Consider the following 27,762-nt stretch of genomic DNA (forward strand, 5'->3'; position numbering starts at 1 on the left):
CTACCGGACCTGGTTAGCAGCTTTTGTGTTTCCAAAAGCTGCAGGGTGAGGTTTTCCAGTTCGTGATGCGTGTGTTTGTGTATGAGGGCGGGGGCACCGAAATGATGCCCACTTTCTTGGGGTGGGATGCCAGGAGTCTTTAAGAAGGGAGGCCCTGGTTTAGCATGGGGGCAGGCCCCTGCAATGACCCTCATTCAAGGCCCTTCCAGTAAAATCCGGCGGAACGGCTCGAAATCCGCAGGGACGGTATCTAATGAGAGAGAGAGAGAGAGATGGTGAAACACGACAACATCAAAAGTTCACAATGAGCCTGTAAAGTCCGGCCAGTGCAAGTTCATTGACATTGCAAAATTACAGCAGTTTGTATACCACTTCAGCTGTCATGGCCTCCTCATCCCACCCACAAGGAATCCTGGGAATTGTTACTGAGTGAGGATTCCCCCCGCCCTCATGCATTTCCGAAGCCCCCCTGGGAACCAGAAACGAGTGTGAAGAGCCATGCAGTGGAATCCCAGACATGGCTACTCACAAGTAAGTCTCTTTGAGTTCAATGGGACTTGCTCCCGGGTAAGTATATATAGTAGGATTTAATTAGTTGTGTTTATATCCCTCATCTTTTTCTCTGAGGAGCCCAAACACTGTACATGATCCTCCTTGCTGTTTTATCCTAACACCAACCCTGTGAGGTAGGCTAGGCTGAGTGTCCGTGATTGGCCCTAAGTCACCAAATGAGTTTCATGGCTGAGTGGGGACTAGAACCCAGGTCTCCCGAGTCCCAGTCCAACACTCTAACCACTACGCCACGCTGTCTCTTAGAATTGCAGTCGTTATATTTTCCCAGAAGAGAGCTTAGCGTTTTCTTCTCTCTTCTTTTTGCCGTGGTGGTGGTGGGTGTTTCCTCTGCTTCCAATCCATCTCCTCCCAGCCCGAATGCCCTGACATAATATTTTATCCGAATCAAAGAAAACCACGCCTTTTCGGGACTAACGGAGCTAAGGTTACCCAGCCTGCGTGGCTCGTGCGCAGCTCTGCGGCTACGAAAATCTCACCGTTGCAACGATACTGTAGGTTGGACCAGATGATGTTTTCCTGGGAGAAGCAGAAAACGCCCAAGCGGCCGCCTCGCATCGTCGTGTCAATGATGACGCCCGAGTCGGCTACCAGCTGGGTTCCTTCGTAAAGCAGCACCCTATGGGTGGGAGACGGAAGGGAATCAGAAGCGTGGAAATGCCGCCATGGGGGACGCTGTGGGCAGGAGGCACGAGTCTGGGGGAGGTTTTGCCTCTGGTTGGCAAGAACGGATCTCGGGACCGAGGTGTGGCCAAATTCTAAGAGCATGCTGTTTGCTTTTGGGGGAACTGGTGTCATGATGGGCTAGGCCAGTTTCCCCCAATTTGATACCCCCCAGAAGTTTGGGACTGCAACTCCCACTATCCCTGGCCATCCTGACTGGGGCTGATGGAAGTTGACGTCCAAACCGTCTGGAGGGTGCCAGGTTGGAGAAGGACGGTGTACTCTTATAGGCAGGGGTCTGACTTTTTGCAGATGGGCTGCGGAGGTAGCAAAATCCCAACAGCATGCTGTTTGCTTTTGGGGGAACTGACGCTTTTCGGAAGGCCACCGGGGCGTGCTCATCTCCTGCCCGACTTGGGTACTTCTAGTTAAGCAGAAATGAGTGAAACACTACATGTTTCCCGGTCAAGGGAAATTTCTCCTGAGGCACACAACCGGCGTTCACATCCCCTTTGCCCCAGGTTGACTGAGCGCCTTTTTTCCTCAAAATGCAGGTGGATTTGAGGAATTTCTGAGAGACGTAGAAGGAGGCCTGGTCTGGTTCGGGCACGGAAGGGAGTTCCAGCCTGAATGGGGAAAGGGGACGGTGTGTGTTGTTTTTTCTCATGGTCTTGCCTAGAAAGGGGGGGGAGTTCCCAGGCCTCGTTCCTCCTCCTCCTACCCCACTCATGGCCCTATTCCTGCGCTCACCCCCTCCCACCGCCACCCATTGTCCAGTTTATTTTGCATTTTAAAAAGGCCTGTGGTGGGCCAAAGCATTCCACGGGCACTGGGTCGCCATGGCGACCGAGACAATGGGCCTTGGGGCCCAGCGACTGAATGGTTTTCGGGGAAGGGAGCGGGGGGGGGCACGAATTCCCAGTGGAATGAGTCCCCCCCCATCTACACGTACACACACACACACAGAGCTGTCAACCGCATACGAACGCCAACCACATTATTAAATAGGAAACACCCCGAGGGAGGGGGGACAGACCAGCATTCACCCCCAAACTCTTTAGCTACCCCACCCTCAATCCCGATGGTTTCACATGTCACGAGCCGCCTCGTTCCTCCTCCCCACCCCATTCCATCTCTATATCATCCCTTTGCAATCCCGAACGGCTCTAGCAAGCGAGCCAGACTGCACGATCCCAAAGCGGGCAGGCGGAGGCCTTTTTTCAAGGCGCAGCCTGACGCCTATTTAGTCAAGGGGAAAAGTCCTTCAACGCCCAGGATTCGCCAGCCCCAAAACACAATATAAAATCTCAAAAGTTTAAAAGCATAAAAGTAAAACCAGCGTAAAACCTAACCGCAATACAGAGATTTAAAACACATCCGCAGATTCAAAACAACAGAACTAAACAAACAAAAATAAACAAGTGTCTATTATTATTATTATTATTTATTTATATAGCACCATCAGTGTACATGGTGCTGTACAGAGTAGTCCTTATGTTTTCGAATTTGTATGAGATCCAGGCCCACTTTTCACCTCCTCAGGTTTTGGCCAATGAATGCAAATGCTGTGACAATTGACATGGCTTAGGCCAGCCATCCTGTCCAGATGTTTTGGACATCCGCTCACAACATCTGGAAGGCTGCCTCAAGCTTTTCATATATTATACCGGCCTCCACCAACCTGGGGTCCTCTGGACGTTCTGGACTACAACTCCCAGCATTCCTAACTGTTGGCCATGCTGGCTGGGGCTGATGGGAGTTGAAGTCCAAAACATCTGGAGGGCACGAGGTTGGAGATGGCTGTATTATACACACACACACACACCACGCAATGCTTTCAAACTGATCTGGCTTAGTAGTGCTACTTGTTCTGCGCCGATTCCCTCTTTCCCTCGCAGAGGGATATAAAGAGGTGCTTCGTACTGGGTCAGAACCATTTGCCCATATGGCCCAGTATTGTTGGCACTGACAGGCAGCAGCTCTCTTTGGATTTTCAGGGAGATTTTATCCGTGCGCTGCCTTGAGTTCCCAATGATATAGGGCGGGATACAAATGCATAAATAAAGTAAGTAAGTAAATAAAGGGCAGGAATCAAACTCCACCACAACTGAAGTGACAGAACAGGAGGGCAGTGTTGAATCCCGGGGACACGATCCCAAGCCGACCCCGTCCATAACCCCATTTCTCACCGGATGTAGCCCACCTGGGGCCGGTGTAGGAGCCGCCAGCGGTAAGAGGTCTTGTCACTCCAGCCCACGTTGCGCGGGTCCTTCCAGAGCAGCCGCACGTGGCCGGGGGTGTGGCCCGTATGCCACAGGGCGTTGCGCAGGTACTCGCCGGGGCCCGTGCTGGATTTCACCGCCTGCCGGTGGGAAGGGGAGAAGGGGAGACGTTTTTATCCGAACAGCTCCGCTGTACGTTCTGGGAAGGAAATGCTTGGTGAACGACAGGTCATTTCAGACTTTTCTCCTCCCCGCCTCATTTTGGGGTGCGGGACACGAAACAAAGGTGTGCTTTTACAGCGCCGGCTCGCTTTTTGGGAGGGTTCTTGCCGGTGGGCCCTTGCTGGGATGTGGTCCCTTGGCAGAAGCCCGGCTGTGCCGACCCATGACCCCGGCACTGCCATTTTAGCACATTTCTGTGAAATTATGAATAAGCCCAGTGTTGTGTGGGGTGTTTTGGCTGTTTGCCCCGTGGGTCAGAATTAACTGTCCTGCTAGAACTGAAGAGGAAGGAGGAAACTAGGCCCCTGATGACCCTTGGCTATCCCCTAATTTGCTAGTGGGCGGGGCCAGGGCTCCTGTATATAAAAGGCTAGGAAGGGGAGGAGTCAAAATCTCCACCCAAATTCATTTGCCTTGACTGCTCTCTTGGACATTTCTCTTGCAGGTGAATGTGTTGGGAACTCCTGTGATCCCTGGCCATTGGCTCTGCTGGCTGGGGCTGATGGGAATTGTAGTTGACCACCTTTGGTCATCTGGGGTAGGCTACGTTAGTCCGGAAGGGGCACCACCTCCTCATAAGCCTGGTCTATAAAAATGCTTTAAATAAAATAAATAAATAAACAAGGCACTTGGCTAGCAACGGGTTTTCTGCATCTCAATAGGAAAGAGGCTTGATTGAGCCATTGTGGCTAATGGGTGAGAGCAGCATGGGAGAGTTGTAGCTAAGGTGTCCTACTTAATAGAGGACTGCTCCTGTATCTGAAGGCATCCTCTGCCCGGTCCAGGTCCGGTTTAAAGATCAAGAAGTAAGAAGGGAGAAAAGAGGAAGGCCTCAGAATGATGCATCCACAGCTGGTGGTACTTGGAGAGCAAATGGAGCAAGCAGGTAAATCACCTGAGTCACCCTTCTCTGGTGGGGGCTGAGGGAGGGAGACTTTGGCAGTTCAAGTGCATGTTAAAGGAAGCCGGGCCCCACGCACCTCCCATTCCGTGGGGCTCAGAACTTCCTCAGATGGTGTCCCTGCTCACGATGGCTTTTGGACTGAATGCCACCGCCTCCATGGTGGCTCTCCTCCCTCCACTGTCACCACCAACAGCAGTTCCAGCAGGTATTACAGAGGAATGTAAGAGGAGAATTAAGGCCATTTCACCAGCCCTGCTTTCAAAGACTTTATTTGTTTTCCTCTTCCCTCATCATCGCATTTTCCTTGAGTGTCATGACTTTCTTAGATTGTAAGTCTACAGGCAAGTCTGTCTTGTTTTACTGATTATAAGTAAACCATGCTGGGAACCCTTTTAAATATTTGAAATTCTTTAAATATTGGCTAAGAAGGGAATCAGCTGTGACCAGGACTAACAGTATCCCCACACATTTCCTGTGCTGACTGGGTTGGGCGGGATGATCTTTGAGGTCCCTTCTGACTCGAAGGGACCTCAAAGATTACTGCAGACGCTGACTGCAGCCAGGAAATCAGAAGACGTTTACTTCTTGGGAGGAGAGCAATGACAAATCTTGATAAAATAGTTAAGAGCAGAGACACCACACTGACAACAAAGGTCTGCATAGTTAAAGCAATGGTATTCCCCGTAGTAACCTACGGCTGCGAGAGCTGGACCATAAGGAAAGCTGAGCGAAGGAAGAGAGATGCTTTTGAACTGCGGTGTTGGAAGGAAATTCTGAGAGTGCCTTGGACTGCAAGAAGATCAAACCAGTCCATACTCCAGGAAATCAAGCCAGACTGCTCACTTGAGGGAATGGTATTAAAGGCAAAACGGAAGTACTTTGGCCACATAATGAGAAGACAGGACACCCTGGAGAAGAGGCTGATGCTAGGGAAAGTGGAAGGCAAAAGGAAGAGGGGCCGACCAAGGGCAAGATGGATGGATGATATTCTGGAGGTGACAGACTTGACCTTGGGGGAGCTAGGGGTGGCGACGGCCAACAGAAAGCTCTGGCGTGGGCTGGTCCATGAAGTCACGAAGAGTCGGAAACAACTGAACGAATAAACAGCAACAAACTGACTTGAGGACACTTTCTGGGGGGAGAAGACTGACCTTGAGCTGCAAGCTAGACTCTGCCACGGCTCGGAACGGCGTGGCCTGCCAGTACGACTGCTCCGTTTGCTTCCACATGACCACGTAGAAGCTGGCACTGTCCTGGTAGGCGAAGATGAACCCGGCATAGTCGTCATCAGTGATGGTGTTGACGTGGAAGGTGCCCTCAAAGTCCACCCCATTGAACGCCGTGTACCCTGCCCCGCAGAGAGAGAAGGAGTTAGGGATTTGGGTGGAGTTTAGCAGCCATTTCGCCAAGGCGAAGGGGACGTACAGCCAGCAAAATGTGTATGCTACAAATACATCCTACCCACAACCTGTTTTATCCTGGTTGTGCTTTTTATACTGTATTTTGTGTTTGTGTTTTTAGACTGTTGTTTTATTATGGTTTTAATTTTTGTGAACCGCACAGAAAGCTTCGGCTATTGGGCGGTATAAAAATGTAACAAATAAATAAAATAGGCTGGTGAGTACAAGGGAAAGGGCCTTTTCAGTGATGGCCCCACATTTCTGAAATTCACTTCTGTCAAAGGTTCTTCAGGTTTCTTTGCAGGTCTTCAGGAAAGCCCTGAAGATGCACCTGTTTTCGCAGGCCTTACCTTTGGAAACTACCCAGAGAGCTTCAGCTATGCGGCGGTACATAGATGATGATGATGATATACCTTAAGTTGGGTTTTACTGGTATGTTTTGGATGCAATCCTTTGCATATTTAGGCTGGGGAATGCTGAAAGCTGAAGGACTTTTTTAAAAGGGTGTTGAAGGACTTTTTTTCTGGCTAAACGTGCATAGGACTGCGCCTTAGTTTTCAATTCCCTTGCGTGCCGTGCCTTTTTAAAGTTGCAACTCTCCAGGCAGGACTGTCTTGTTTTGCTGACTGCACGTAAGCTGCTACAGGCGACATTTTGGTTGAGGAGCGGTATTAAAAACTGCTTTAAATACATAAAATAACTACGCCCTGATATGGAAGAAAGCCCCCTTCATTTGCTTCCTCTGCTCTGCCCCCACGCCCGCCATCCCATCATGTGGCAGGCACCGCGTCCTTCTTCTTTGGGGGAATGTGTCAAGACGGACGTATGTTGTCATGTCTGCGTGTGTAGTTTTAAAGAAAACGCACATCTGAACGCCTCTTACCTACAGCCAAGCCTGGGTCACTGTTCATTGTCTGGACAATTTCCATGCCCTGCGATGTGTGGGGAGAGAAAAAACAGGGATCATGGGGCGGAGGTGGGTTAGAGATGGCAACACTGTATATCAGGTTCTCTGTTGCTTCTGTGGCCACGACTAGAGCAAAAGCAGAGAAGATTTCGAATAAACACTACCTAAGAACTGTTCTACCTTGGGGTGGCGGAACACAGAAGGGGGATCTCCTTCCCTGGAAGTATATAAGCGGGGGAATTTCAGCCAAACATTGGGAGGAAGTTCGTAATGGTGAGAGCTATTTATGAGTGGCAATAGGGAGGGCTTTTTCGGTGGTGGCCCCCTGTTCTTGAATGCTCAGCAGAACTTTGCTTGGCTCCCACACTGCTCCCTTTTCAAGCCTCTTGTGTTTTCCCTGTGTTTTAAAGTACTTTTGTATTTTTAGTGTTTAAAAGATGCAATCCTATACACACTTGCCTGGGAGTCATTCAGTGGGCTGCCTTCCAAGTAAACACATATAGGATTGCTCTGTATGGCCTGTTCTTTTCACCAGGGCCACGTTCACACGGCCATGCTTCTGAACCCTGTGTAATCTTCCAGCATCGCTCGCCGTACCTGATTGAGAACCACCCAGTTGGGGTCAATCTGGGCATCGCCCTCAGGATCCAGGATGACCGTCTGGTACGCTCGGAAGTCGGTCAAGGTCACCTCGGAGCTCTCTGGGCACACGTCGAACGGGTCAGCCACGGTGTCGTTGTCAAAGTCCTCCTCGCATGCGTCGCCCACGCCATTGCCTGCGCGGAAAGGTAAGCCTCATAAAGCCCCACCCACCAAAAGAATGAACCCGTGTACGTCTTCGTCATCAGTGGGGGAAGGGGGCATTTTTCTCCTGGTCTCATAATTCTAGAACCCAATGGGGGGTCATCCCATGAAGATGATTGGTAGGAGATTCAGGACGGATCAAAGGAAGGGGGTTGGACTCGATGGCCTTGTAGGCCCCTTCCAACTCTGCTATTCTATGATTCTAAGTTACAGGAAGTCAGATTCCAGCTGGACATCAGGAAAAACTTCCTGACTGTTAGAGCAGTACGACAATGGAACCAGTTACCTAGGGAGGTGGTGGGCTCTCCCACACTAGAGGCCTTCAAGAGGCAGCTGGACAACCATCTGTCAGGGATGCTTTAGGGTGGATTCCTACATTGAGTGGGGGGTTGGACTCGATGGCCTTATAGACCCCTTCCAACTCTACAATTCTATGAAGGACTGTTAAGCACAGCACATAGTTAAACTACGGAATTCACTACCACAAGATGTAGTGATGGCCACCTATTTGGATGGCTATAAAAGGGGGTTGGATAAATTAATGCAGGAGAAGGCTATCCATGGCTACTAGTCCTCATGGTTCTATGCCACCTCCAGTATCAGAGGCAGTCTACCTAAGTACACCAGTTGCTGGGGAACCTGGGTGGGAGGTTACTGTTGCACCATGTCCTGCTTGTGGGTCCCTGGTCAACAGCTGCTGTGTGAACAGAGTGCTGGACCAGATGCACCCTTGGTCTGATCCAGCCGGGCTCTTTGTACGTTCTTACCCAACCTCTTCCTCCCTAATTGCTTCCTCCTCCCAAGCATAACTCCAAGAACGGACAAATACCAGGCGCAATCTCTAACAGGGAGTCATTGATCATCTCCTCCGCTAGGTACCAGTCCGCTACCCAGAACTGGACACAGCAGTCTAGATGGGGCCTGGAAGCAGGACCCCTGGAACCGACCTGAGCAGTTGAGGTTCATACAGGAGGAGATGGTTCATCGCAGGGCATGCGTCTCTCAGGGCCCATTTACTTAGAAAGGAGTTTCAGATGGATTCGAACTCGGTGCCGAGCATAGCGCCGCTCACCATCCGAATCCTTCTGGTTGGGGTTGGCAATGAGGCGGCAGTTGTCTGGGCCCGGGGGCACGTAATCGGGAATCCCGTCGTTGTCGTCGTCGTTGTCGCATTCATCTCCGAGGCCGTCATTGTCCGAATCCAGCTGAGAGCTGTTGGGGATCTCCGCGCAGTTGTCTTTCGAGTCCTGGTGACCGTCACCATCACTGGTCAGGACGAGGAGGAAGTGGCGTGAGTCGGGGTGGGGTGGGGAAGAGGATGCTGGCGTTTCCGAAGGAGCCGTCCCACCATTGGCGGGGGGGTTGTGGCCGGCCGTGTTCCTAGTTTCTATCAAGTTTCTAGACCTCATGGGCATATGCTTGAAAGCGCTCTACATATCGCCGGACCGAAAAGGTGCCTGAGTAAATCCTGCCTTCTGGGGCCTAAAAGAACATGTCCGTCCCACCTTCTGCCTTGTGACCGCCCTTCAAGTGTGTGTGTGCTTGCTAACTGTACAGGCTGCTTGGCAGTGGGACGGACTGCCTAGGAAGGTGGAGGCCTCCAGTGGAGGCATGGTCGGGCACTTGCCGAGGGTGCTCTCCGACCCGAGTCGCTCTTACCCCGGCAGCAGGAGGCAAGGACGCGGCTGGATTCCCCAGCCGCCGCCGCCGCCTCTTCTGGGCTGCAGGTAGGCAGAATCTACACGATCGTTTTGGGGGCATACTGGGGGCGCATGCTAGCGCCTTCAGTACGACGTGTAGATTCCCTCCCAGACAACAATGGTGGTAAGGAGGAGGAGCAGGAGACACCACGGCCGACTTGCTCACTGGCTCTTTGCCTGTCCAGTAAGCAAGTGGGACCAACGACGAGGAAGATCAGCCGGTGACCATGGCAGCGAGAAGGCCAACCCGCTGAGGGAAGGGCCCCCCTGTGACCCTGGGGAGTCGCATCTTGAATCGAATTCCGTATTTGAGACGGTCGCTCGCGGGGGGTGTTTGGTTGGGTCACTTACCTGTCCTCGTTGGTGTCACAAACGTCCCCCACCAGGTCGCTGTCTGCATCTGTCTGAAAGAGACCACAGCCGCCGGTGAGCAAACGAGCACCGTGGTCCGCCTGCCACCGCGGACGCGACACTTCGGTCCCGTTGGAAATTGGGTTGGGTTCTGGCATCTCAAACTTTGACTGGGAGAAGCACTCATCAGAAAGAAGAAGGGGGGAAGAGACAAGCCTAGCCTCTTGCTTGGGAATGTAAAAGTCTACGTTCTGTGAACCCATTTGTAAAATTCGTAAAATCCACACGATGAGGGTACGGTGTGCTTCTTCCTATTTCCAATTGTTGCCTTTCGGGTTCTCCTGCTGTCCCCGGTGCGTTTTGGCTCTGCCTGGCCCAGCGCTCTTCATTCGTAACCTCTACTAATCTGGGCCTTGACTCGCGTTCAGCCCCAGTCACCTTGACGAAGGGTATAAGAAATGCCCCGCGTCCCTCGAAAGCTTGGCTTTCAACTTGTGCCCAGGCTGTACCGCTTCAGAGTGCAAGTTGCGGTAGGAGGCCTCCCAATGACCGAACCCTCTTCCATACAAAAATAAAATAACATCCCTGCTTTATAGAAAACTAGCATGTCAGGTAACTAGGTGGGCCTGGCTCCCTGACAGGCTAGTTTTCTAGGTTCAGTGTTTGGTTTTCCTAGGAAAACCAGCCCCCTCCTCTCACCCCATCTGTCCCCCGGATGCTCAAACCTGAGTGGGGTTGCTCATCTCTGGGCAGCTGTCACAGGCATCTCCCACCCCGTCTTCATCGCGGTCCGTCTGCAGGGGGTTGGGCACTTTGGGGCAATTGTCCAGCCCGTTGGGGATTCCTAGCGGAGGGGGAAAGGAAGGCGGTGAAAGGTTCGGCTCACTGCCCGGGCCTCGCTCAGCCCTGGGCCTCGCTCAGCCCTGGGCCTTTGGCCCTTCCAATGGCTCCATGCTTGATTCCCTTCAGCACTTGGGCTACAGTTTCCCTGTATCCCCTCCAGCCTGCCTCCCCTTTCATCCTCCTCCTCCCTATACTCTCCAGGATCTTTCACCTTTATCCCAGCCACCCACCCCCGGCCAAAGACAAGATGGGCATTTTTTCAACTCCATACCCAGAGAGTTTGGGTTTCCTTCTCCCCTCTAGCACGCTTTTTCTTTCCCTCCCTGCTTTTCTCCGGCTGCCTCCCGCCAACCTTCTTTCCTGCACCACTGTCTCCTTTCCTCTATCGCGTTCTTCATTCCTCTATCTTTAGACCCTGCTACCTTCCTCCCTTTCTGACTATCTCGCTCCCCTCTGTAGGATCACATCAGGGCAGCTCAGCCAATCGCTGCCTGAGGCTTCATCACTAAAACACAGATTCTCCCATCAGCCTTTGTGTGTGTGTGTCAATAACAACAACAACAACAACAATAATAATTTATTTCTTACCCTAACCCTAAATTTAGGGTTGGATCGAGGCGGGGAATAACATTCCCCAACCTGATTGGATCGAGGCGGGGAACAACAGCGACACGAGAAGGCCTGAGGCTGCTTCCGGATGGAGGTTACCCCCATTGAGATGTTACCCCCCAGGGCCAGGCTTGGTTTGCCTGTACGACCACGCCAGCCCCAAACGCTTCGCTCTCCCGCCACCTCTTCCCCCCGCTGGGCCTCACCATCCCCGTCAATGTCGTTGTCACAGGCGTCGCCCTCGCCGTTGCCGTCCGTGTCCTTCTGGTCGTTGTTGGGGACGTTGGGGCAGTTGTCGCAAGCGTCTCCAAAAGAATCGGTGTCTGAATTCTGCTGGTCTTTGTTGGGGAAGAGGCGGCAATTGTCCTGTTGGAGAAATGAGAGGATATACGGCATAGTTAAGGTTATGAGCCTCGTGTGGCGCAGAGTGGTAAGCGGCAGTTACTGCGGCCGAAACTCTCCCCACGGCCTGAGTTCGATCCCAGCGGAAGCTGGTTCTCAGGCAGCCGGCTCAGGTCGACTCAGCCTTCCATCCTTCTGAGGTCGGTAAAAGGAGTACCCAGTTAGCTGGGGGAAAGGTAATAACGGCCAGGGAAGGCAACGGCAAACCACCCCGCTATGAAGTCTGCCAAGAAAACGTCAGCGAAAGCAGGCATCCCTCTAGGAGTCAGCAATGACTCAAGTGCTTGCACGAGAGGTTCCTTTCCTTTCCTAAGGTTATGAAGGGTGCAATCACATCGATTGGGCCTCACCGACTGGGCTAGATGGACCCATAGTCTGACTCAGTATAAGGCTGCTTCCTATGTGATCCCTTTAATAGAAGGGTACGGACCCACAGGCCTGGTGTCCAAATCTGTCCCTCCAGGATTCCCAAGATGGCCCCAATACCTGCCCCGTTTCCCCATCACCACTAATCACTTGGTAGTTTTGTGCAGAATTTCCCCTATTCTGAAAGGTTGGAACGCCTCTCCTAAGGCAGCAGGTGGTTTAAACTACAATACGCTGGTGTTTTGGCCCCGCCCACTGCTTAAATGCAGCCCCCGAGAGCTTTCGGCCCTCGTGCTGAAAGGTTCCACGCCCCCGGTGTAGGTGTACCTCCACGTTCTTGATCCCATCGCCGTCCGCGTCATCATCGCACTGGTCCCCTATGCCATCGTTGTCGGCGTCTTCTTGCCCCGAGTTAGGTGTCAACCGGCAGTTGTCCTGTGCGAAAGGGGTGTGTGTGTGTGTGTGTTGCATGAGACCAGACACGAATGCCACCTATTCGGCCATCTAGCCTAGCCATTAAAACATATCTATTTTATTTATTTGCAATATTTATATACCGCTCCATATCTAAACTAGATTCCGGAGCGGTGCGCTTAGGGATAAGCAGTAAAAAGAAAGACAATTTAAAAAGAGCGAGTTAAAATTGTTCAATTTAAAACAAAGGACCAGTAAAACCAGTGGCTGGTCAGTTGAGGAAGGCTTCCAGGAATAGAGCTGTTTTCAGGGAGCGCCGGAAGCAGCCTAGTGGTTGGCTCCTGCCTTACCTCCAGAGGCAGGGAGTTCCAAAGATGAGAGTTCCGCACTAAAGACTGTTCTCCTGGTGGGCTCCAGTCAGGCTAAAGGTCTATATGGAACCACCAGGAGCATGCCCTCCAATCACATCAGTGAACAGGCAGGTTGTTGTTCCCCGCCTTGATCAGGATGGAGAGGCGGGTTAGAAATAAATTTATTATCATTATTATTATTATTATTATTGAGAAGACAGTCTCTCAGGTGTCCTGGTCCCAAGTTGTTTAGGGCTTTGTACACTAAGTGACTTACAGTCGTATGAACGAGCGTCCCCCCAACCAGGCATCCTTCAGATGTCTTGGACTACAATGCCTATCATTTTCCCTGGCAGCACGACCAACGGCTGAACTGGCAGTAGCCATCATGCTGGGGTAGGGGGATGATGGCAAACGTAGTCCAAGACATCCCTGATCACAATGACAGGTAAAACAGAAATCAGCCAATAACAGCAACACTTATTATTATTTAAACGTTTCACGTGTGGTTTTCATGTTTATGTAACGTAATGAAACCATCTGCAAAATAATCACATCTGATGTAAGGACCCGGTACATTACAGCAGGTGTTAGCGACTGTTTTACGTCTGGTCCAAAACAAGTTATTTTTCACCTTCTGCCGATAACACAAAGCGTTTAGATTTCAGTTTAGCAGCTCGGCGTCTACTGACAAAGCCGGGCGCCCTTAAAGGCTTCGTTCAAATTCCTTTGAACGGAATCGAATCGGGTGGGAAAGCGGAGGCACGTGAATGTCTTTTCATTTATTTATTCGTTGCTTAAAAAAAAAAAAGCTGTCTGAGATGGAGGTGGTGAATTAATCCACACACACACCCAATCCCTTTTCCCGCGTGGCTTTGAGCAAAAAAAAAAGAGACGGGGGAATGGATTCATGTATCGCCAATTGTCTTTCATCCACTACTTATTTTTCTGAGCATTGCCGGGTTTTCACTGTATCCCAGCAAGGATCCGGAGCCTCGCCGGATTATTGGTCGCTTCCAGTGGATGATGTATAAAGCGAAACGAACAAGGCACGGGCAGACGCCCCCTTGGGTGTGCGAGAAGGGGGCCTCCCGCCCGCCGTCTGTCCCCCACACCTTTGTGGGCTGCCTTCTCGGCCCCTGCGTCTCCCGCCGCCATTCCCTACCTGGGAACAATGTTTGTTGTTGTCGATGCAGGGCAGCGGCTCGTCCGGGTAGCCGTCAATGTCCGTGTCTCGTCCACATACGTTGCCGTTTCCGGCCCAACCCACGTTGCACTGGGAAGGCGAAGGGAACAAGGCGTTTGAATGCAGTTTCAATACGTGCCGGTTGCTTTCACGTAGTCGTCGTCCTGACGGGTATGGTTGGGATCCCTAGCGGGACGTGTGTTTGCTTATTTGTTTGTTTGTTTATTTACAATGTTTAGATACTGCTCCATTTCTAAAATAGAGTCCGGAGCAGTGCACATAGGAATAAAATGGTAAAAAGAAAGATTAAAAACTGCAAATTAAAATCGTTCAATTTAAAACAAAGGACCAATCAAAAGAGTGGCTGATCAGTTGGGGAAGGCTTCTTGAAAACGAGTTGTTTTCAGGAGGTGCCGGAAGCAGCCTAGTGTTGACGCCTGCCTGACCTCCAGGGGCAGGGAGTTCCAAAGGGAAGGGGCCACCACACTAAAGGCTCTTCTCCTGGTGGACTCCAGGCGGGCCAAAGGTCCACGCGGAACCACCAGGAGCAGGCCCTCTGACAACCTCAGCGATTGGGCAGATAGGTAAGGGAGAAGACACTCTCTCAGGTATCCTGGTCCCAAGTCGTTTAGGGCTTTGTACACAAGTTCCCAAAACCTCAAACCTGGCCCAGTGGCCAGTGCAATTCCCTCAGCAAAGGAGTTATATGCTGAGAAGTGGCAGCTCCTGACAACAGTTGAGCTGCTGCGTTCTGCATTAGCTCCAGCTTCTGGAGCAGCCTTAAGGGCAGCCCCACATAGAGTGCATTGCAGTAATCCAGTCTTGAAGCTACTAATGCCCGTACCACTGTGTCTTCCCTCCAGAAACTCTAAAGGCAGAGTAATTAATCACGCGGGGATTTGTTTTGCCGCTTTTGCAATGAGATCTAGGCTGATTATTCCAAATGGCTTGGGTTCGCAGGAATGTGAACCGGACGGATTGGTCACCCATCCCTGGGGTATCATTGTTTCGGTCCGTGGTTTGCACACGAGAGGTTCCTCTACCGCCTCGCCTCGAGAGGACTCACCGCGCAGGAAACGTCTCCGTTGCGTTCGAAGAGGCAATAGCCGTTGATGTCGCAGGGGTTGTTGCTGGGGCTCTGGCAGGCCTTCTGGGGGGCGCAGTTACCCGACTGGTTCCCGACAAAACCCGACTTGCAAGGACCGCATTTGAAGGATCCCTGGGTGGAGGGGACGGAACAAAAAGTTGATGGGACGGAAGGAAGGGGTGGCCTGACCAGCCCCACGGACCCTGAGACAGGCACTGCTTTTTCCTGGCCACTGGATAGTGGAAGAAAAGGCAGGCCAGTTTTTGCAAGCACCACACAGAACCCAGAATCCTCCTGGGCCTGAGAGTCAGGTGATTCGGGATAGCCAATCCCGAATCACCGCAGCCTGCTGTATAGCCCTGGGGCCTGCTGCAGTCTGGGCAACCCATTGCTGAGGAAAGCCACTAGACTGCAGGGGACTCGTCTTTTGCCACGCCTCCCAGGGCAGCCATTTTGTGTCGGTGCCCAGGACAGTTTCCCAAACAGGCCCGTTGCCCCCAAAGGTTGCTGACCGCAGGCCTACAGCCTCCACGGCCGCCGTTTGGCTCCTCTCATCCTTCGCTCACACTCGTCCCCTGCACCCCCAGGGCGGACAGACTCACCATGGTGTTGGTGCAAATGGCGTTGGGGTCACACCCGCCGTTGTTCCCGTCGTTGCATTCGTCAATGTCTGTGCAAACCTGGCGGAAATAGGAAAGAGGGGGACGGCCTAGCAAGATAGGAGGGGACGGCCAGTGCGGGGAAGCAGAGGGGCCGGTGGCTTTCCCCTTTGTGTTAGTTACTACTACAGACCAGGCTCCTCTGGGAAGCTCATTCCATAAATGGGGTGCCACAGCAGATAAGGCCCTGTTCTTGGTAGCCGACTCCCATTCTAGACTGCTGATTTCGTTGCATACTGGGCCAAGGAAGATATACCTGTCGGACATTTTGGATTCGACAACAGCAACAGCGCGGTCGATCTCTCACCTGCTTGCTGGCCTTCGCGTAATCTGCTCCCACGCCGGAGATGAGGTTGCCCTTGTAGCCAGGCGGGCAAGGTTCGCAGCGGAAGCCAGGCGCGGTGTTGAGGCACTTGGATCCAGGAAAGCAAGGGTTGGCGTGGGCACACTGTGGGAACAAGAGACCTCAGCCGGAAGCCTGAGAGTGGGGCCATTTCCCCGGCCCTCCGTTTCCACCTGGTACTGTCCCTGCTCACCTCATTGATGTCAGCGCAGTGGGTGCCGTTGCCTTCGAAGCCAGGCGGACAAGGCCCGCAACGGTAGCCTGGGTATTCATACGTCTCCATGCAGTCAACACCACTAAAACAAGGGTTCGGGTTGCAACGGGAGCGGTGTTCGTGAAAACCTGTGGTGGTGGCGGTGGTAGGGAAGTTACGGAGGTCAAATGCCCATGTATTGGACTGAGAACATATTGACAATCTGAGCATTCCAACCTTCCCCGCTGCTAATGCAAGTTTCTAGTCCTCAAGGGGGCAGAACTAAGCTTGTACACCATAAACCAGAGCAGGGCTTCCAGTGCGAGAGGCTGAAGCCATTCTCACAGCTCCTCGAGAAAGATAAATTCCCACCTGTTTGTGTGTGGAAATGATAAAGGTAAACAGGTGATTGGGGGGAGAAAGTAACTGATATTTCCCATATTTATAGTGTCTGTTTTCACTTGTTTTAAAACCAGTTTTTTTTACCTGCCCTGAGCCTTTGGTACAGGCTTCCCAACCCGGTGCCCTCCAGATGTTTTGGACTACAATTCCCATTAGCCCCAGCACAGACAATGGTCAGGAAGGATGGGAGACATACTCCCAACATCTGAAGGGCACCAGGTTGGAGAAGGGTGCTTTAGGATTTAAAGGTAAGCATTGGTTATGACTTATCCTGAGATGGAAGAATAGCTGCATCAAAAGCCCCCTGATTATCTAGGGGCTTTTTCTTTTTTGACACGCTCCATTTGGCTTGGCTTCGGATTGACCTGTGGCAGAAAGGGCTGTTATCGTTGGATAACAAAGCAATGTCGGAGGGGAGCAGGAATGTCGGTCCCTGGGAAGTCTGTTTCTCTTTTTGCTCAGCGGAGTTCCGTGGCGTGCCCGGCTCAGTTTGCTTTTGTAGGCCGAGCCACGGATTTTTTGTGGCGGGCTGCAATTTGGCCAAAGAGAGATTTGCGCAGGTTGCGGCCACCAACTGCATAACTTGTGCAAACGGCAGCAGCAACGTTCGTAATTCGCGCAGTGTGCGGCCGAAATTTGCACAAATCCTGCAAAGTTGCACAAAATTCAGCCGTAATTTGTGCAACTTAAAAAAAATACAGAAACTCTGCAAACTGGTCCAAGGACCAAACACAGGGGAGTTCATTGAGCTTCCCTCCCCGAAACGGACTCCTCCAACGTCCCAGCGGGGGAGGAAAGTGGCCAATCGCTCGGTGCCGAATCTCTCGGTGCCTGGTCGTTCCCACCTCCCTCGGCACTCACCGCACACCTGGCATTCCATAATGGTGTTCCGGATCAACGACATCTCCTTCACCTGGAAAGAACGGACAGGCATCACAGTCTTCTGCGGGAATGGGGAACATTGGAAAAGGGATGGTTGCAGGCCACCGGGATGGACAGTGAGTGGAGATGGTTCCTGTTTGCTCCAAGCTGCATGGACCCCGGGCAAGTGGATGTCTCCGTATCCCCGACCCCTCAAGAGATGAGCTTGCCTACCCACCGGAGGTGATCGGCTCTCACCTGGTCCCTCATGTCCTCTTGAAGTTCCATCAGGATCTGGTTGAAGAGGGTGAGCTGCTTCACGAGGGCCCGGGTCTGCTCGCCTGCCACACAATTTGGACATTCAGTTGCCCGGCCAGCATAGCGAATTGTGAGAGATTATAGGACTTGTAGCCAAACTTCCTGGAGGGCCACAAGATGCCCGCCTGGACAGAGAATGTCATCTACTCCACCTTCAACACCCCGACCCACACAACCTATCAAAACAAGAGCCCCCTCCAAGTGGCTATCAGTCTCCACCCAAGGGGAGATGGACCCACGAAATCCACCTTCTTGGCCCTTCTGGTAATAAACTGAGTGTTTAGGGATCATGGTGGAATCCGGCCCATTTTGGACTCCACGGACTCCTGGTGAGGACCCGACTTTGTGGACCAAGCCGTGGGGCTTTTCCTAAAATCCGGGAACTTTTCCTGGTTTTTTTAAAATTTATTTACATCAATAGAAATGTGCACAAATTCCAGGGCACAATTTGCATGATCTATGACTATTCATCCAGTCACTTTGAATGCTGCTGCAGTTGACGATGCGGGTGATTTTGTTCACTTGGTTTATGTTTGCGTTCTGAAATGGCACGATGTATTATGTTGTTTGCAACGGCTACAAGACCAGTACAATAAAAGCTGTTCTTACAGGTGGAGTGTTTGCCCGGCGCCCGCAACATGATTGGGGCTTGTGATCCTGAAACAAAGATCTAACTCCTCTTTGCTCAAACCCTGGATTCAAAGACAGGCGCAAGTGATATGCCGTGTAGTTAAGGGGGAGATGAACAACCACGGGCAGCGGAGCCACCCACAAACTCACCGAAGAGGGAATTGATCACGTTGGATACTGAAAAGAAGGAGGAGAAAGAGGTATAAGTTGTGAGTTAAAGAACTGAAGTTCAGTAACAGACTGTGAGGGGCCAGGAGACGTGTTCAGCAAGCTCAGGCGGTAGATCCCCTGTGCCACTACTTGTGGCCTACACCTCCCATCAGCCTTAGCCAATGGTGAGGGATTATGGGAGCTGTAGGTTAAAATGCCTGGAGGGTCGCAAGGGGCCACCCCACCCCCCACTTTAAAAGACATAGTTAACAAAACCGTAAATCGCTGTTGAACGGAACTGAGGAGGTGGCCTGAAGAAGCTGCACATAAATATAAAGGCTCCCTTAAGCCGTCAACAAGCTGAACGGTTCAGAATCTCAAACGCGGTAGGTAAGGCCAGCTGAGCTGGATTGGGCTAGTGCTGCCGGTTGCCGCAGAAGGCTAACGCGTCAAGCAAAGGCGGCCGGCCGGCCGGCCATCCAGAGGCCGAAAGAGAGGGACGTTAACAGCGCAAGGGGCGAAAGCTAAAGTTTAACCCGGAGGGGCGGAAGTGAGCGGTCGGTGGGCCTGAGGTCATCCCCCAGAATCCTTTGCAACTGGCTACGGTTCTGCACCAGATTTGTAGGCAGGTGAGTCACTGCTTTTTATTTATTTTATTTATTTTATTTATTACATTTTTATACCGCCCAATAGCCGAAGCTGTCTGGGTGGTTCACAAAAATTCTCCCAGAGGATAGAAAGCCTGGGTGCTTCTGGATAGGGTTTTTGGGGTGCCGTCGCCCCTGCTTCAATCGTGACATTTTACGGGGGGGGGTTCCCGGACGTCGTGTTCCGCGTATATTCCTCCTGGGTTTCCCCACTGCTTACCTGTGTTATGCATGGACTCGTCGCCCTGGAAGGGGCACTCGCTTAAGGCCCCCACGCGACTCATAGAGCCTCCTAGGATCAGCTTCAGCGACTCCACGAAGCCCTAAGGGTGGGAAGGGAGGGCGGGGCGTTAGACAGAGCCAACCACCTCCTGCAATGACGTTTGAGCTGCCATCCTACCCATGCTTACCTGGGAGTAAATCCCAATGGAACACCGTAGGATTTAACTTCCAAGTGAGCATGCACAGGGTGGCAACGTGATTCTGCCCCCCGCCTCCTTTAAACCTGTTTCTTTGGGCACTAAAAGAGAGCCCGGGACATAGGAACAAACGTCGGCCGTTCTCAAGGCAGGCTATGCCTGTTCCTTGCTTTGGGTGATCCAGAGCCATTAAGAATTGAACCCCGCCCCTTTCGTTTGCATAGCCACGCCCTTTCGTTTGCATGGCCCCGCCCTGGTTTCTGCCCCTCGGTCACACTCCAGGATGACGGAACGTTGGGCCCTGTTTGAGCGATCCCTTCCTTACCTGCATGCGGAGGTAGGCTTTCTGCCCGGTCCGCACCTCCACGGCTTCTACCTGTTCCAGTTCGACGGGTTTCATCGCGGGCAGCCCTGCATTGGAGTCCACTTGCTTGCAGTCCACGTACAGCTCTACAGCCAGGCTGCTGCTTTTCAGGCCGCTCACCCGCAGGAGGGTGGTGTGGCTGCGCCCGTCGACCAGGTTGGCATTCTGCAGGTTGACCGAATGGATCTTGCCGTCGGCACGCAGGTATCGGATGAGGACTAAGGAGACACAGAGAGAGAAGAGAGAAGGGGACGGTCACGGCTGTGCATATGCTGCTGTTCTTTTGCGGGGAAAGATGCAGAGGGGGAAAGAATTAAAAGTCTGCAAAACAATATTTTATTATTTATTTATTTATTTGTTTATTTAGAATATTTATATACCGCTCCCCATTGAAAAATTTCGGAGCGGTGTACAAGATAAAATGAAAATTAAAAACAGAATAAAACAGTTAAAACACATTTTAAAAGAAGCAAATACAGAGATTCAAGGCTGCATATTAAGGAAAGGCTTCCTGGAATAAAGGTGTTTTCAGGAGGCGCCGAAAGGAGTCCAAGGTTGGCGCCTGCCTGACCTCCAGAGGCAGGGAATTCCATAGAAAGGGAGCCATCACGCTGAAGGGTGGCTTCGATTGGAGTCCTTGGTGGACTCCAATCGGAGGATGGAAAGAGGCAGAAAAGGAAAAAGGCAGAAATGGAAAAATGAACATGATAGCAGGTGGAAGCACGGAGAAAAGTTAAAAGATGACTGAAAGAGAGGGGAGATTTATCCCTCTGCCCGTTTGTCAGATAGCCCAGGGCTCTGGATCTGAATCCAGGGGAGGACTGTAGCGAAGTGGGTAAGAGCGACCGTTTTGCATGCCAAAGGTGCCCAGTTCGATTCCCGCCGTCTCCTGTTTGAAGGGGTTGAGGTAGCAGGTGAAGGGTTTTCTTTGCATCTCTGGAGTAGACAACACTACACTCGCTAGACAAATAGCTGGCCCTGGTAGCAGGCGCCTCCCGATGTCCTGGCCCCAATCCACACTGCTTGCTTGAGGCCCTTGCCAGGCCGATACCTGTCCCTGCCTCTCCCTCCCCTTTTACCTTTGTTGGTCTTGCCGACGACAGAGGCCTCGAGCCAGCGGCTGTTGTCCCTCTTGAAGTAGAGTCCAAACAACACCCCGCCTTGCTTGGGGGGCAGGCGGAAGGTGGAGAGCAAGTAGATGTCGTTGACCGAGAGCAGCTCTGTCCGGATCTTGCTGGCCACGCTGGCCATGTGCCGGGGCTCCGTCACTGTCAGGAGGTCAACCACTAGGGGAGGAAAGAAACAGAGGTTTAGCCGCTGAGTGGGCTTTACTGTTGTGTTGGATTTGTGTTCTTTTGGGTTTGCTTTTATGTCGTGTGCCGCCGTGGGGTAGGGTGGGGAGCCTGCCCTTGCAGGCAGCCTAAAAAACATTTCAAATCAATTCAGTTAATCATACATCGAAGAGCCAAGCCTGGATTTCGCTGCCCACAGATGTTGCCGGTGGCCACTGCTTTAGATAGTTTTGGGGACTAAAGGGGTCAGGCCTAGGGATTTTACAGCTAGGAAGGACTTTTGAGGTTCTCTGGTGCAAAGCAGGAATCTTGCAACACGCAATATCTTTGGTGAAGGAGACCCCCTCGCCCACCTGCCCCCACCCGAGGCAGAGCAGCTCTTCCTGTTGAGAAGTTCCTCCTAATGTCCAGCCAAAATCTGCACCCCTGCCGTTTCCGCCCACTAGTCCTGCCCTCTGGACCGATTGGGAACAGGCCTGCTTCATCTTCTAATCGGTCCCTTCAGATAATGGAAGCCAACTATCGTGTCTCTCATTCGTCTTCCTTTTTCCAGGCTAAAACATACCCAGTCCTTTTAATCGCTGCCTATAGGATTCTCGCTCTCACGGTCGTCCCCCTTTTGATGCTGGGGGGGTGGGGGGGGAGGAAAAGCTGATGCAATTCCTGATCTCCACACAAGGTGGCACCATCGCTGCGTCGGCCTTCGCAGGATAGGTCTGCCTTTGCGTGAATTCCCCATAGAATCATAGGCCATGTTTGGCCAAACAAACCATAGGTGAACTTGGGGTTATTTAACCCGCGAACAGCCCCAAGAGCCCGGCTTCGGATGTCATGGAAACAACCTACGAATGCCGCTATCTAATCGAACACCGTTCATCCTCTCTCTGCTCTAGTTAAAGGGAAAGGATGGCTGTTTTTGTTAATTTATTATTATTTCTTTATAATATTTATATTTATCATTGTATGGGAAATGCTGGTTTTCATGTGCCAGTGGTTGTTGGGCATTAAGCCAGGGTTAATGGTTACTCCAGATCAACCTCAGAGCAAATCTGTGACTTTGTGGAATACAGATGGCGAAATAGCTCCTCCGTGCTCAGACTGTTAGAGCAGTGCGACGGTGGAACCAGTGACCTAGGGAGGTTGTGGGCTCTCCCACACTAGAGGCATTCAAGAGGCAGCTGGACAACCATCTGTCAGGGATGCTTTAGGGTGGATTCCTGCATTGAGCAGGGGGTTGGACTAGATGGCCTTGTAGGCCCCTTCCAACTCTGCTATTCTATGATTCTATGATTCTAAGCCGGCTGCCCCCAAATACCTATTGCCAGGCTGGGCTGGGTGAGGACGGATAAAGCGGGAGGATTTTTCCCTTTGGGTCGGTTGCTTTAGGAAATGGGACACGTTACATCAGGAGCACAGAATGAACTTGTAAGTTCCCGATTAGACTACTGCAATGACTACTTCGTGGGGCTGCCCTTGAAGACGACTTGCTAGTGCAAAATGCAGCAGCTAGGCTGCTGACCAGAACATCACCATAAAGACCATATAACACCAATCTTAAAAGAATTGCACTGGCTGCCTGTATGCTTCCAGTCGGAATTCAAGGTGTTGGCAATGACATTTAAAGCCCTGGACGACTTGGGACCTCAATACCTGAAGGAGCGCCTCTCCCTTTATATGCCTACCTGAGATTTGAGATCGGCTGGAGAAGCCCTCCTCTGCGTCCCACCAGGACAAGACATACATTATGATGGAACATAGGAGAGGGCCTTCTCTGTTGTGGCACCCTGGTTGTGGAATGCCCTCCCCTTGGAGGCCTGACTGGTGCCGACGCATGCTTCGTTTCAGCGCCAAGTTAAAACATGGCTTTTTATCAAAGCCTTTGAGGGCTAAATTTGCCTAAAACTGCACATAGTTTAATTCTTTTTTTTACCTGTGTTAGCTTAATGGTTTAATACATTCTAGCTGTGCAAATGATTTATTATGTTGCACTGCTTGAATTGATTTTATCTGTACGCCGCCCAGAGATCCCAAGGATATAGGGCGGGATACAAATCTTTTAGTAAAATAAATAAATAAAACTGCGGGCCAGATGATGTCAGTGGCCCTTAGCCCCTCGTCTTCCTTCTCCGTTTTAATTCGGAAGCATCATGTCCCTAATTTGGAACAGGAGGCGCTAGGAAGCAAATGAGCTGGGCGGAAGAGGCCTTTGGCCGAATCCCGTCCAGTTCAATATTTGTATACAAGAATGGCTGCAGCACACTGTCCCAGTTTAAACACACAGAAGCCTTAAGTCTGGATCTAGCTGCGGCCTTTGTGGTCTCCTTCTGGGCCAAAGGGGGTGTGTGTCCCTTTTTCCAAGCCTCCCCCCCCCCCCCCAGAACAGACCTCCCAAGGATATGTGGCACCTCCGGATAAATTTCCTCCTGGAAAAGGCTTAATAACAGCAATTCCTGGCACAGATAGTTCCGGCCCAGAGCTTTTGGATACAAACAAATTGAACCAGAAATACGGTTAACGCCACGTACTGTGGACAACCGGCCTTGAAAGGAATGTTATAGCCTTCTGCGAAGGTTATAGCCGGCTTGGTTTTTGGGGGCTGGCTGTTAGACCAAGCAATACAGTGGTGGATCTGTTAGGCTGGACAAGGCATGTGTCACCTTGACTCAACCTTCATCCGCACAAGGTGGACTCCAGGAGGAGGAGAGGGGTAGTTTTCCATCACCCCACTGCTCCTTTTCCTTAAAAGTTGCCCGCAACACTTTTCTCCCTGAAGTGCTGGTTGTCTGCTTGCGGGGAGTTTGTTTCTTTGGTGTACACAGTGCTTTCAAAAGTGGTTCTCTACTGCCTGGAGTCTGAAATGGCACCACCCAATCTACTGTCTTGTTTCCACCTCATTTTACTATGTGTGTAGACCCTGTCTGAGGCTAGAAAGGGCTGTACCACTTCAGACGTCAGCGGGAGATACTACCTTTGAGTGCTCAGGTCAGAACAGCAAGTTCATTCAAAGAAGGGCCATCCTTCCTAGCTAGAAACCACAAACAACGACCTCACCAGGGACTAGGGGATTGCAGGGATGACAGAGTTGGAAGAGGACAGATATGGGCGAAGGAATGGGGGAAATTTGTATATTCGAAGGCAGTATTATCATCTGTACAACCATGTTCCTTCTTTACCCTCTGCTTCCAGGCCTGTAAAAGGGTGGCAGCTTTCTCCCCACCCCTACCCCAACCTGGTACCCTTTAGATGGTTTGAATTTTAGCTTGCGTCACCCCAAACCCACATGGCTAATAGACAGGAATCTGATGTAATCCAAAGGCTGGTATAAATTGCGTTGCTTGCTTGGCATGTAAATAGGCCTGAGGGGAAGGTGGGGATTGGCTGCCCTCATTGCTGAGTTCACAAAGGTGTCGATGTCCTGCCATTTAACTCCCTCGGAGAAGGCAATGTTGGAGTTCGGTCATTTTAGACCTAACTCCAGATCTCTTTTCACGTGGCAATAAATATAACTTGACTCATTTCAAGCTTTGGGAAGCGAGCCCCGCTGCGTTTGACGCCGCCCTTACTCATTCGGCCTTGCACTTCTGCTGGAGGAAGGGGCTTTGTGGAGTGGTTGGGAAGGTTGGGAAGGGGGAGATTTTTCAGGCTGTCCATATTCTCTCTCTGCTCACGCCTCCCCTGCCGCTAACCCTCAGACCTCCCCAAACAGGGCTCAGGCAAAAACAGGCAGAGGGACCAGCAGAGATCTTGGACGTGATTCCAGACGGCAATTGCATTATATTGTTGTGGTGAAAGGCATTATTTTCTCTTGCTCCGGAAACGGGCGCTGAGTTTGGTTCACTGGCGTGGCAAACCCACCTCCATTTTGTATGTGCGAGGACACACGTTGTTTGGGGCGACTTGATCTTGCTCTGGTTTTGCTGTTATTCTGTCAGTGGCCTCCAACTGCTGGCTTAACAGGCCCACGGGCAGACCCACATTGGAAACTACCCTATACTGATCCTTTGATCCATCTAGCCCAGTATTGTCGACACTGACTGGCAGCAGCAGTGGCTCTCCAGGGTTTTAGGTGGGATTCTTTCCTTGCCCTTCCTGGAGAAGCCGGGAATCGAACTGGGACTTTCTGCATGTGAAGCAGGAGCTCTACCCCTGGGCTATCACCCCGTTCTCATTCCTAGGCAGCCCAGAATATTATTGAGTTGAGCGGGCAACCTGGATGCCAAAAGTGCCCATCCGTAGAGTCCCAGGCATATGGTAGACTTAAGAAAAACAAAAGGATGCCTAGTTGGCTCATAAGTACATCAGAAGAGCCCGGCTGGATCAGGCCCAGGGCCGGTATAAAGTGTGTTGGTTGCTTGGCATGTAAATAGGCCTGAGGGGAGCAGAGGGATTGGCTATTCTCATTGCTGAGTTCACAAAGGCGCCGATATCTCCCTATCAATGCCTTTGTGAACTCAGTCCAGCACTCAGTTCACACAGTGGCTGACCAGTTGTTGACCCACAAGCAACAGCACCCTCCCACCCATGTTCCCCAGCACCTGGTGTCTTTAGGGTTACTGCCTCTGACTTGCAGCCATGGATAGCCTCCTCCTCCTAGTCTATCCAGCCCCAGCCTCCTGCGGCCAACCAGATGCCTTCAACCAGGGCACCCTTCCCTTGTTTTCTCACAGCACTTGGTGTCCAGAGCTAGACTGGCCCTGTGCGTGGAGGTTCTACTACCACAGTCCTGAAAGCCGTGAACAGATCCTCATTAGAACTTAACTGCCACCTACCTGCGTGGGACCAAGATTACATCTAATCTAGCCTTCTCTTTCCCTGTTGCTGGCAAGCCCTTGCCCTCCAGATGTTTTGGCCTGCAGCTCCCCTAGGCCCCGGCTATGCAGGCTGGGGCTGTCGTCCCACACATCTGGATGACACCGCGTTACCCACCCACGCTAGTCTTTCCGCTAGGCTTTTGTTTGTGCCTCCTCCCCTCCCCCTGCAAGAAAGTGGTATACCCAGATAGGCTGCCTCTGACCCTGTAGGCTCTAATTGAGCTCTCTTAATTTAGGAGCATTTAGTAGACTCTGAAATGGTGTCTAAAATCTCCCCCCCCCCTTCTTCTTCTTTTTTTTTAAATTGTGCAATCCTATGCATGTTTAGACAGAAAAGAGTCCTCCAGCAACCGGCATTTGCCATAGGACTTTTGTAGGTCTTGAAGGGGTGTGTGTTATGTCAAACCACGCGTTTTATGATGCATTTTGTGGTTTTCAGCTATCGGGCAGCATAGAGATGTAAGAAATAAATAAAAGGGGACAGCACCCAAAGTTTGCCAAATCTCCAGACGTGCCAAGCTCTCGAGATTCCTAGAGCGGCGACAGCTAGCCTAGGGGGTGGGGGTGGGGGGTGGAAATGACCGGATTGGTGTTCCCGGAGCATAGGCAGCTGTCCGGAGTTGTGGGGTGCCAGAATAGGGGGCACATTTTGCTGGGGAGGGCTGGGGAGGGGATCGGAAACCGTGGGGGCATCCCAGGGATGTTCCAGAGGTGGTGCAGAGTGCCAAGAAGTTGGAGACGCAGGGATCCCCCCCCCGCTTCCCCCCCCTTTCTGGGGCAGTAAGGTGGATAAAACGCCTCCCTGGATCCAAACTCTCGTGACCCGTCACACTGGGACTACAACTCCCATCTCTCCCAGCCCGTGGTTGCGGATGATGGGGGCTGTCATCCATCCCGTCGGGAAGGCTGGTCTAAGCAGCTCCACTTCGGGGGCTCCTTTGCCAGCCCTACCCGGGCATCGAACCGGGCAGCTCCTCCGTGCCAAGCCGGCGATGAGCTGTATGGCTTTGCAAGACCAGAGTGGCCGGATGGGGTGGATGGGGTGGGGAGGCGATCGTGGCTGGCTTACCTGGCAATTCCTGCCTGACTGCGCCCGCTGCGCCCCAGAGCAAGAGCAGCAGGAGGGCACGGGGGCTTGGGAGGCGCGTCCGCCGCTCCATCGCTGCTTCCCGGGGGGCAGAGGGGGGCGGCCGATCGAGGGGGGCCCGAAGAAGGGGCGGCGCTGCTGGGACAAAGGGCAGCCGAGGCGCCTGGCTGGCTTTGAACGGCGCGGCCAAAGCGCTGCCCTCCTCCGGCGTCCCTCCCCTTCCCGGATCAGGGCCAGCCCATCGAGGCCGGCCCCAGAGAGGGCAGCAGGATGGAGGGACGGGGTGGGGGCCTGGAGGGGGGGTCGCTCCGATCGCCCTTGCAGAACCCCAGCACGACTACAGGACCTCGCTCCTGCCCACTCACCCACCCCGGGTCCACCCCATAGCAGGGCGCCTGCCCCTTTAAGTGCGGCATGGACGCCAGGGGTTTCCATTGCATTGTGCTGCGGCTGCCCATTTTCCCTTCCCGACCATCAAAGAGAGGCGATGAGGGGAGAAGCAGCAGCGGGTGGAATTTTCCGTCCTGCCGGAATCACTCTTAAAGGGGCAGGTCTCCCAGGGCCCTCCAGATGTTTGGGGATCCAA

The 27,762-nt window shown here is 52.2% G+C and overlaps 1 protein-coding gene across 1 annotated transcript; it reads right to left on the reverse strand.

The window, feature by feature from the left end:
* On the reverse strand, positions 1-27,481 carry THBS3 (thrombospondin 3). Its single transcript, XM_063146345.1, has 23 exons — positions 27,159-27,481; positions 21,066-21,272; positions 19,948-20,204; positions 19,424-19,526; positions 18,557-18,583; positions 17,717-17,799; positions 17,459-17,510; positions 16,196-16,344; positions 15,967-16,107; positions 15,603-15,680; positions 14,980-15,132; positions 13,893-14,003; positions 12,291-12,398; positions 11,402-11,561; positions 10,469-10,587; positions 9,744-9,796; positions 8,765-8,958; positions 7,486-7,664; positions 6,865-6,913; positions 5,733-5,929; positions 3,423-3,595; positions 1,050-1,189; positions 1-250 (listed from the first exon to the last, which is right to left on the reverse strand). Exons 1-23 carry the CDS (start codon positions 27,247-27,249, stop codon positions 195-197), a joined length of 2,880 nt encoding a protein of 959 aa, XP_063002415.1. The 5' UTR covers positions 27,250-27,481; the 3' UTR covers positions 1-194.
* Positions 27,482-27,762: the final 281 nt, after the last annotated feature.

Source organism: Elgaria multicarinata, chromosome 21, assembly GCF_023053635.1.
Source record: "Elgaria multicarinata webbii isolate HBS135686 ecotype San Diego chromosome 21, rElgMul1.1.pri, whole genome shotgun sequence".
NCBI classification, from domain to species: domain Eukaryota; kingdom Metazoa; phylum Chordata; class Lepidosauria; order Squamata; family Anguidae; genus Elgaria; species Elgaria multicarinata.

Excerpts from the sequence above, each read along its gene's own strand:
- THBS3 (XM_063146345.1), bottom strand. The coding sequence starts at position 27,249 with ATGGAGCGGCGGACGCGCCTCCCAAGCCCCCGTGCCCTCCTGCTGCTC. Across the intron at positions 21,273-27,158 it reads AGTCAGGCAGGAATTGCCAG|TGGTTGACCTCCTGACAGTG; the intron begins GTAAGCCAGCCA and ends TTCCTCCCCTAG. Across the intron at positions 19,527-19,947 it reads AAGCCTACCTCCGCATGCAG|GGCTTCGTGGAGTCGCTGAA; the intron begins GTAAGGAAGGGA and ends TCCCACCCTTAG.